The following is a 10,338-nucleotide window of genomic DNA, read 5'->3' as shown; positions in this document are numbered from 1 at the left end:
GCTGTAGTAAATTGCCTTGCCACTGTCCGCTCCCTCCCTCTGAGCAATGCCTTCTCCCCAGCTAAACAACAAGCAAGCAGTCAAAGCCTCATAGGAAGTGCACCCCAACTTCTGCCATGCCCCGCTGTATCACGGGTTGCGGATGCCCCCATGAGCTGGACTACTTTTACATTTGCTGCCTTAGAAAAGCAGAGGTTTTACCGTCTGTCAGCTTTACCTTTGAACAACAGACAAGTTCAAATGAAAACAAGTGTTATTCTAGCAAAGCAAAAAGACTATATTAACCATTGCAAAACCACAAAAATACAGTTAAACATTATTCCATACGTATTTGAGTTAAATAATTTAATACAAGCCTAATACACATTGAAACACCATTTCATAGTTTTTTCTTTTTGTTCAGAAGCTTTGGAGGTATCCTACGATAGCTACAGGTCAGTTCATCCATGCCTTGCCAGGAGGATGTGGTCTTTCAGAATGGACACACCTCTGACTTCCCCCCACACCTGAAAGGAGGTTGTAGCGAGGTGGGTGTCGGTCTCTTCTCCCAAGTAACAAGCGATAGGACGAGAGGAAATGGCCTCAAGTTGCGCCAGGGGAGGTTTAGATTGGACGTGAGGAAAAATTTCTTTACTGAAAGAGTGGTTAAACATTGGAACAGGCTGCCCAGGGAAGTGGTTGGGTCAACATCCCTGGAGGGATTTAAAAGACGTGTAGATGCGGCGCTTAGGGACATGGTTTAGTGGGCATGGTGGTGTTGGTTTGACGGTTGGACTCGATGATCTTAGAGGTCTTTTCCAACCTTAATGATTCTATGATTCCATGATTTCTACCTTACATCTCAAGGCTGCAGATGTGTCTATCAAAACAGGACCCAACTCCATCTTCCATAAAACCATGTTCCACCTTGACTCTGTACACCACTCCGTACTGCTGAATTTAACTCAGGCTTCTGTTGTGATGTTTCCTCACCGTCCCAGCAAAACACATCAGTAACACAAATAACTAACTGCAAAGAAAAACAATGCCGCAGTTTCACCTTTTTGTTTGTTTGTTTGTTTCCTATGTTTAGGACTCTTTCAAGGAATATAAAATAGTCCTGAGACAGGAAAGTCTTGTGAGATGCAAAAACAGAGCTCTCAAACATTGCAAAAGTAAGCTAAATGGTGGCAATCATTTAAATGGCTGGGAAGCAAGTGCACGTCAGTATTCACAACAATTCAGTTTGCAAATTCGGTAATAGAAGTAGACAATTTGTAACATGCACAAATTGTAACTTGTTAACTGGATTTAACTGCAGGCCACATTCACAAGTGTCTTCAAAGCTATGATTAAGAGGTCAAACCAAAGCAAAAAGATTCCTAATATGTTGTTTGATCAAATGGAATTAAAAAGAAGCTTGACAAGTACCTTGTTTGAAGGAGTTTCCAAATAGGGATTTGAAATTCTTCTAGACAGGGTCTGTAAGACAATATGGTAGAGCTTTAGTTTTGTTCTGGTTTTTGTATGGAAAAAAAAGCAGCAGCAATCTAGGTCTTTTAGCTATTGAAATCTAAATAAAAAGAAGTTATCAAATCATCTGAGTAGCCTAACTGAAGTCTCCAAATGGTTTTTTTTTCACATCAGATAAAAGGTTTGGTAAACTCAGTTCTGTGTTGTTTACTACATTTATTCTTGATCTGGAAAAGAAGGTGAGCAACGAGGTGGCAAAGCCTGTAGACAACACACAATTATTTGGGTCAGGAAAGACCAGAAATGACAGTGAAGAATTTAAAGATAAACCTAAAAAAAGCTAGGTAAAAAGACAATATCATGACGAGCTCAACATTAAAAGCAGCATGTGCTAGAGGGAGAAAATGTAATTACACATGCTCTAATACCTCTTAAAGCATACTTTATCAATTCAGTAAAGACACCTCAGGGTCACAGAACACTTCTCAAGGAAGACCACTCTTCTAAACGAAATTCTTAACTGTAGTTAAAAAAAATATTGGGATAAATGAGGAATAAAATGGTGACCAGCAGGGAGGTAACACTGCTCTAATGTAGATCAGCATTATCTCTGCTGTGCCACATGCTGCACTAGTAACAACATCTCAAAAAAAACGGACGCTACAATGTTAGAGGGGATTCAGACAATAATAGCAGTAGGAATAATAAAGGATTTGGATAAATTTTAATATGAGAAGAGACAGAAAAGACTGTGACTATTTAGCTTACAAAGGAGAGATTACAGGAGACATAATGCAATTACACAAAATAATGAAATGGCACAGAGAAAAGACAGACTTTCTGTGCTCTGTTTTATGTAACATGAGAATAACCGATTACTCAATGAAATTAGAGAGGATTCGTATTTGAGGAGATAGAAAGGAAAAGGACACATAACTCTTCACAGCAGGGAAATGCAAATGCCAAAACCTTACTCCTGATCAATAAAGATTGGGGATTTAGTTATAAAATTAACAGTGAACCAGAACTCTGGAAGGCAGAAACAGGATAAACATCTCTACGAGAGTCAGGTTACCCCACCTTTACTCATCATGATACTTCCATATCTTGTCAGTGTTAAAAGACAAGATATTGTCTACTCCGATGCTTACTGGCAACTTCTGTCTTACTACAAGCCACAAAAGACACAAATAAGCATTGCCTAAAAGAAGTCTGGAAGTGGAACAGGAGATGTTGTGCAGGTGCACTGGCAGCACAATGGGAGGACTGTGTGGTGCTCCCTCACATTATTGCAACTTGTAGGCAGCATAATTAATTCCTTGCTTTGAGAAGGATCCAATTCACACTTGGTATATTGTAATCATTAAAAAAAAAAAATTCGTCTTTCACACCCTGTAAGAACTACAGAATCCATATTTCAGTAGTGCCACCTGCTTTTCCTCCCCCCTATATTCTTGTTACTGTATTGTTAGAAAGGGAAGTGACAAGAAACCACAGGAGCATCTAAGGCTCTTTATTTACCCTTCCACGCTCATCACAAATGTTAATGTAGTTCCATGCGTAACAGTAGCTCCATATAGAAATACTATAACATAACAGCTTAATTCCCCTCTCCTGTACCCAACAAAGATGCCGTAAGAGTGCAGCATTGCCTCAGAACCCACTTACTCTTCCTAGCTGGCACGTCATTAACACCTCAGTTCTGCAGCAGCCCTACATACCACTACTTCACTTGGTTTCTGCCCAAGTCTTTCATTCAACAAGCCTCACTCACTGCAGCAGCACAGTCAAAGCTTATACATCGATCTCCCCCCTCTCTGCTCCATTCCCAGGCTGGCGCTAACGACGTTATCATCAGCAAGCTAATTCCAGCGAAGCCGGTGGGAGCTACAGCCCTTGGCATTGCACTGGCTTGGTCCCCGGCATTCAGAGGACAGCTGAGCCTCAGTCAGGTAAAATACTGCTACTGCAGGGTACAGTTACATGACAGCATAAGACCAAACTCAGCAAAAAGGACAAATTTGGTGGCCGCCTACAATGGGGTTACAGTGTTGGTGGATAAGGGAAGAGCGACTGACATCACCTACCTGGACTTGTGCAAAGCATTTCATACTGTCCCACACACATCCTTGTCTCTAAAATGGAGAGACATGGATTTGACAGGTGGACCACTTGATGGATAAGGAATTGGGCTGGATGGTCACACTCAAAGAGTTGCGGTCAACGGCTCGATGTCCAAGAGGAGACCAGTGATGAGTGGTGTGCCTGAGGGGTCCGGGACCAGTATTCTTTAACATCTTTGTCGCGGACATGGACAGTGGGATTGAGTGCACCCTCAGCAAGTTTGTGGATACACCAAGCTGAGTGGTGTGATTGATACTCTAGAGGGAAGGGATGCCATCCAGAGGGACCTTGACGGGCTAGAGAGGTGGACCCATGTGAACCTCACCAAGTTCAACAAAGCCAAGTGTAAGGTCCTACACCTGAGTCGGGGCAATCCCAAACATGGATACAGGCTGGGTGATGAGTGCATGGAGAGCAGCCCTGCGGAGAAGGACTTGGTGGTATTGGTGGGTGAAAAACTGACTATGAGCTGACAATGTGCACTCGCAGCTTAGAAAGCCAATTGCATCCTGGGCTGCATCAAAAGCAGCGTGGTCTTGTGAGCCCCTACCTGGAGTACTGCGTCCAGCTCTGGGGCCCCCAACATAGGAAGGACATGGACCTGTTGGAGCGAGTCCAGAGAAGGGCCACGAAGATGATCAGGGGGCTGGAGCTCCTCCCCAATGAGGACAGGCTGAGCGAGTTGGGGTTGTTCAGCCTGCAGAAGAGAAGGTTCCAAGGAGGCCTTATAGCAGCCTTCCAGTACTTAAAGGGGGCCTACAGGAAAGATGGGTAGGGACTCTTTATCAGGGAGTGTAGTGATAGGACGAGGGGTAATGGTTTTAAACTGAAAGAGAGTAAATTTAGATTAGATATTAGGAAGAAATTCCAAGGAATCTGCAAAAGGTGACTGAGGCTGAAAACTAGTAGACAAAAAAAAAAAAATCTTCTCATTTATCCTTCAAACCTCATAGTGCTAGCTCTATGTGGGGAGAAAGTGCAGGGGAGAAAGAAGGAATTCACAGCCCTGAAATGGGAGAAGGGAAGACAGGACAACAGCTTCTGTTGGTGACAGCCTGACCCATATCAGCTTGGAGCAAGCATGAAACATTGGAGAGCACATTTAGCCTGCCATGCAGGAATCTACACAGACAAAATTTCTACAAATATAAGAAAATGGAAATTGCATAGAAGAAAATAAAACAAAAATGGAAGTGGCATTCTGGAATAGAAAAAATCATCTTTCCTGTTTATGCTAATGCAGCCTGTGTAATGTTGAAACAGGCACTGCAGTTAGGCTGAAATTCATAGCAAATTTTAGGAGTTTATGTCCTAGCTACCAAGTTAGATCCCCTTCTCTTTTTTTTTTTTTTTTAACTTGCCTCAATAAATATTTAGCTAGCACAATATCACTTCATTTTGTGCTACTGAGTGCGCCTCTGTTCAGAGACTCTACTTTGGCTGTTGGGGACAAACTGGGCAGTCCCCTTCCAGAGAGAGGAACAAGAGGGAGTGGATCAGGGGTCCAGGCTTTGTTTGAAAACCCCAACCTTCAGGCTGCTGTGTAGGGGAAGCACCGCTCCTCCCTGAAGGTATTTGGTAAATATAGGCTGCTCCTCTCAAATGATTTTGACACACGCACACCAATTCAAAATACATTTGCAAATAACTCTTAGAATGAGCCAAAATGTGCTTTTAAAGCAAATTCACTAGTCATCAAGCAAACAACTCATCTCTCGTGAAAACTACCTTGGAACAGCTATTGCTGCCCATGCCAAGTGCCGCTTTCCAGGCACTGCCACCCCGGCATCCCCCTGTGCCTCTTCACCAGCTTGAGGAGAAGCTTTGCCAAACCATGTGTCAAGGAGGAGATGGGGATGTGGCAGCACGTATGGTCCTGGGACAGGAGACCATATGTGGAGCAGATCCAGAGCGCTGGGTGTCCTCCAGGAGGGCTCTCCCATCGTACATGAGTAGGTGTGCATAGGTGGCTTCAGCTTCCCTGAAGCAGGGAAGCTGGTGCCCTGCACTGGGCGATCAGGAATGTGAAGTATGAACATAGCACAGGGATGGCATCCTAGCCCGGGGACACGACTTGCACGTGACAGGAGAGGACAGTTAGGACAGGTGGCCCAGGAGAAGGTTTTGGAATAGGACTGCTAGGATCCAAATCTGAATACACTACAGATAATTTAGTCTGAAATTGAGAAAAATTATAAAAGGAGTTTACTGTGGTATTTAAAGCCACTAGAAATGCAGGGAGTAGAGCAATAGTGTTAAAAGAATGGGAGGCTTAGAATAAAATGACCAGCAAGTAATTTAAAACAACCAGAAGGAAATACTTCTTTACAATCCATATGACCAGCTCATGGAATTATTAGCCAAAGAATCAAATACTCCAGGTAGATTTTTAAAACCAGTAGCTAATTCAATGACTGATACTACTATGCAAGGTCTATATCTGGGTTTAAATTAGTATTGCTTCAACTGGACAATTATTTTTCAACAAGTTGAGAATCTCTGCCATTATTTAAAGCTAAGCATGCAAAGATATTGATGGTAATATTTTAATACATGACCATAAACTGATTTTTTAAAGGTTTGGAAAGAGATTCCCCCACGACATACTACACAACAAGCAAAGTGTACTAATGAAGGCACATTTTGGTCTCCACTGGAAAGATCAAGCTGTATCTTACTGTGAGACGCTGACTTAGTTCTTTACTCAGCAGAGTATTGAACTGGCTCTACTACAGCAACTCCCTATGCACTTAGTACAACGTGGTTAATATTCTAATCAAGGGCTAAAGATACTATAGAGCATGTTTTCAGTTATACCTTTTGGAGATACATTTGAAATTTCTCCTCGTTTTTAGATCTGGGATTTTGCTTTGGCCTCAACCTCAGAGGATGACTTGCCTACAAGTTGCTTGTGCTTTGCCTCCTGCCCAAGCTGTTCCAACAACTGCTGATATTTCTGCCATTGCCAACACTGCAGTCGCGGTAGCATCAGCAACGCTCCATACATCTGCTAGCAATTTAATCACCATCATGCTTAGAAAGAAACAAAGCAAGAATGCTTGGAGCTCCAGTTCAAGTGCTTTCCTCAGCTGGGATTTAGTACAGTGGTAGCAGCCAGCAACCTGTCTACACTAGAAGTCATGCTGTAACACTACAGAAGAGGCCGTAGAAATTGTAGGAAAATAATAATTTCAAATATGGGATGCAAATGTTTTGCCTTTCTTCTAAGAGCTTCTGATATCCCTGTGCAGTTAGCAAGAAAAAAAAAGCTTTGGCAAAAATAGGGAAGTAAGACTTTTTTTTATTAATCAAGATTATTCCTTTTCCTAAATCTTTTACAGCAGGATTTATATTAAAACTAAAAGAAACAAGAAAAAGGCAGAATCCAGGCTCTTCCCCCCCCAGCAAATTGTTTAAGCTTCCACTCCAAGTTTTTCAAATAACTAGGTTTTTAACTGGTTGCGTTACCAAAAATTGAGCATAATGAGTTTGCACATTAAGAGTTTGCAACGTGCAATCAAACTTTACCTGTTTTCAGTTTACCACACACACATCAGTATTTGTCTGTTTGATCAGGGCTTAATTTGCAGACATGCCCATGATCAACTCCACACTGCTGAGCAGTTCTAGGAACATTTTTGTGTACAAATATAAGAAAACAATTGTTCATTATCACTATGTCACTAAAGAATTCAGTATAGCACTTGTGCATTCCAAATTGGATTACTCAGTATACTTAAAATTAAGCAAATGCTTCAGTGTTGTGCTCTATCAGGGCTTATTCCCTAAATATAAATAGCCTGAAAAAAAATCATCTCATTTTGAAATGCACGTGGTGTAGCACAGACTACCTGGTAACGAGATCGTTTCTATTCCCTGGCAGGGGGATTTCTACAACTACTCAACACCTGAATCCTAAATTCGCTAATGTCACCACAAAGGAAATTATATATTTAGACAGATTTCCGAACAGCATTTAAGCATCCAAGCCTAAAATACTTCCACAAGTATTCATGCTGGAAACTTCTCACGTTCTAACCATAAGAGACAGCGTATGGAAAAGGATCACAAATAAAGCTGAATCCAAATTCACTCTCAAAAACAATCATCTGTTTGTGCTTTTCTCTCTTTACTAATCATTCAACTCTAACAATATAGCGGCTCAGGGAAAAATTTAAAAAATCCACCAGGGGTATTTATTTAATTTCCCTCAGGCTTCTCTCCCACTCCACGCACAAATCAAACAGTAATTATTTTTTTCCTAGACAGATTTCTTTCTCTCATTACGAACCATGACAATGATAATGCCATAACAGCGATAGAAACTACTGCAACTGTTGCAACTGATGGAACCCTGTGGGGTTTTTTCTTCAAAAAGATTTGCTGGAGTTGCTAAAAGCAAGCAGCTATAATAATTAGAGAGTTTCCACTCCAGCCCTGATCTGAACATGAATCTTGGAACAAAGCTGGGCTGTACCTGCCCGACACACCCTCCTCAACCTGCAATACAAGAAGGCATCATTTTCCGCAGAGGTAAATGCTCGTTTATTCCCAGTGCTTACTCATGCGAGGCAAGGAGTGGGGGAAGGGAGAGAAAATTACTGAACAATTTGGCTTATCGCTTTGAATTTTTCATTTGACATCACTTGCTCCTGTTGAAATTATAGGGGTTTTAAGCAGAAAGACATGGGTGCTGTGTTTGGTAGATGAAACACTACCGTTGCTTGAGGGTGGCTGGATATAGGGAGTGTTGTCATGAATCCCAATCCGTTTCCATGTGGCAGCAGATTTTTCCTCGTGGTTGCTAAGGCACAGCAAGCAGAGTTTGTTGGGAAGCTAGCTGACTTTCAGCAGATATCATTCATATGAAACCATAGAATATGCCTGACTTTCTGCCAAATAATATTCATAGCAAACAACCTTTCCCCACTGCTCCTCTCAAAACCCACTGTCAGAATTCATGGATAACGAAGAACAACCAATGGAACAGTTCTCTCCATTAATATTTATTTAAGATTAAATAAAAAACTCTTTATAAAGGATCTTCTTTATAAAGGAAAGATCTCCTCCTGATCATCTTAAACTTCATATACTTAGATGTAGCATAAAAAGGTCAAAAAGCTGTAAAAAGAGAAATCTGTATTCAGCAGAGCTTGCAATGTAGGGTTCCCAGGTGAGCCTGCAAAGCTCTCTGGAGAAACCCAAATGGGCATTAGTGAAAGGAAACCAAAGAGCGTATTCTCACCTGTTTTCTGTATTAAAAGAACCTGCAATGAATCTGAGTAAGTTATTTCACAGAAGGGAAATCCACAACTCGTAGTTTATTCTCACCTCCCCCAGAACAGAAAGGGATCTGCAAAGAAAATGGCTGCTCTTTATAAAGACAAGCAGTGCTCTTTAGGTTTAAAGACTTATTTCTGAGACAACAACAGTCAGGAAAGCAATGCGTTTAGAAGCATTTCTGTATTTTCTAATACCTACCAAACTAAATATGGCTGAATGGGTTTATGTTTCAAACAAAACTCTTTTTTAGATAATCTGGCATAAGCCAGCCACCTTTAAAGTCTCCATAGCCTAGTAAGGAGTGTAATGTAGTCTGCAAGAGCAAATTTTGTTTGCAATGCCCTTTTCTTTACCCAAAAGAAGTTAAGAAAAGAAAAGAATATCACAGAAGACAATACAGCAGGACTGGCTGGTTGCTCTCCTCCCTCTTCTCCAGTCCTTCAATGGGAGAAAAGCCCTGGAAGCTTCGGGAAGGCACCAACACAGGCCCGAACCTCCTCTGTCCATATCCTGTGCCTCAAATAAAGCTGCGGCATCCTGACACAGAAGCCAACTCAGTTTGAGAGAAAGGGAGGAGTGGTGAACTGGCAGAGAGGGATGCCTGGGTTAGAGAAACTTTATGTTCCTTAAAAAAAGGAGACGGCCACTCTCCTGCTAATGATGCATTTCCACGAGCAGATTAAAATACCATAAAATGAGGCTGCTGACAAGCAGGTCGTGTCCTCCCTCTTACCTCCTGCTTCACCTTCCCATTCCCACTGCTCTTCTGCTTTGTGCTTCCACGTGTGTCTGTTAAGCCACGTCCTGAACCTTTTTTAGATAATCTGGCATAAGCCAGCCACCTTTAAAGTCTCCATAGCCTAGTAAGGAGTGTAATGTAGTCTGCAAGAGCAAATTTTGTTTGCAATGCCCTTTTCTTTACCCAAAAGAAGTTAAGAAAAGAAAAGAATATCACAGAAGACAATACAGCAGGACTGGCTGGTTGCTCTCCTCCCTCTTCTCCAGTCCTTCAATGGGAGAAAAGCCCTGGATAAATCCAGCTTCGGGAAGGCACCAACACAGGCCCGAACCTCCTCTGTCCATATCCTGTGCCTCAAATAAAGCTGCGGCATCCTGACACAGAAGCCAACTCAGTTTGAGAGAAAGGGAGGAGTGGTGAACTGGCAGAGAGGGATGCCTGGGTTAGAGAAACTTTATGTTCCTTAAAAAAAGGAGACGGCCACTCTCCTGCTAATGATGCATTTCCACGAGCAGATTAAAATACCATAAAATGAGGCTGCTGACAAGCAGGTCGTGTCCTCCCTCTTACCTCCTGCTTCACCTTCCCATTCCCACTGCTCTTCTGCTTTGTGTTTCCACGTGTGTCTGTTAAGCCACGTCCTGAACCAAGCAGAAGGGCCCACAGCTTCGAAGTGGCTCGTTAAATAATGATTCATTTTAACCCAGATTATTTCCCTCTGCCAGGTCACTGGGGAGCCA

At 42.2% G+C, this 10,338-nt stretch overlaps 1 protein-coding gene across 1 annotated transcript in view; it reads right to left on the bottom strand.

Moving 5' to 3' along the window:
- The window catches only part of LOC103918453 (rap guanine nucleotide exchange factor 5-like), a 155,411-nt gene that overhangs the window by 72,284 nt on the left and 72,789 nt on the right, over nucleotides 1-10,338 (bottom strand). The window contains exon 3 of the mRNA XM_009325765.1: nucleotides 1,411-1,461. Coding sequence (XP_009324040.1) covers nucleotides 1,411-1,461 — 51 coding nt within the window. The remainder of the gene's footprint in view (nucleotides 1-1,410; nucleotides 1,462-10,338) is intronic.

Source organism: Pygoscelis adeliae, unplaced genomic scaffold (assembly GCF_000699105.1).
Source record: "Pygoscelis adeliae isolate BGI_AS28 unplaced genomic scaffold, ASM69910v1 Scaffold226, whole genome shotgun sequence".
NCBI lineage: Eukaryota > Metazoa > Chordata > Aves > Sphenisciformes > Spheniscidae > Pygoscelis > Pygoscelis adeliae.
The sequence above is the reverse complement of the archived record's forward strand: the minus strand, read 5'-3'. Positions and strand labels throughout refer to the sequence as shown.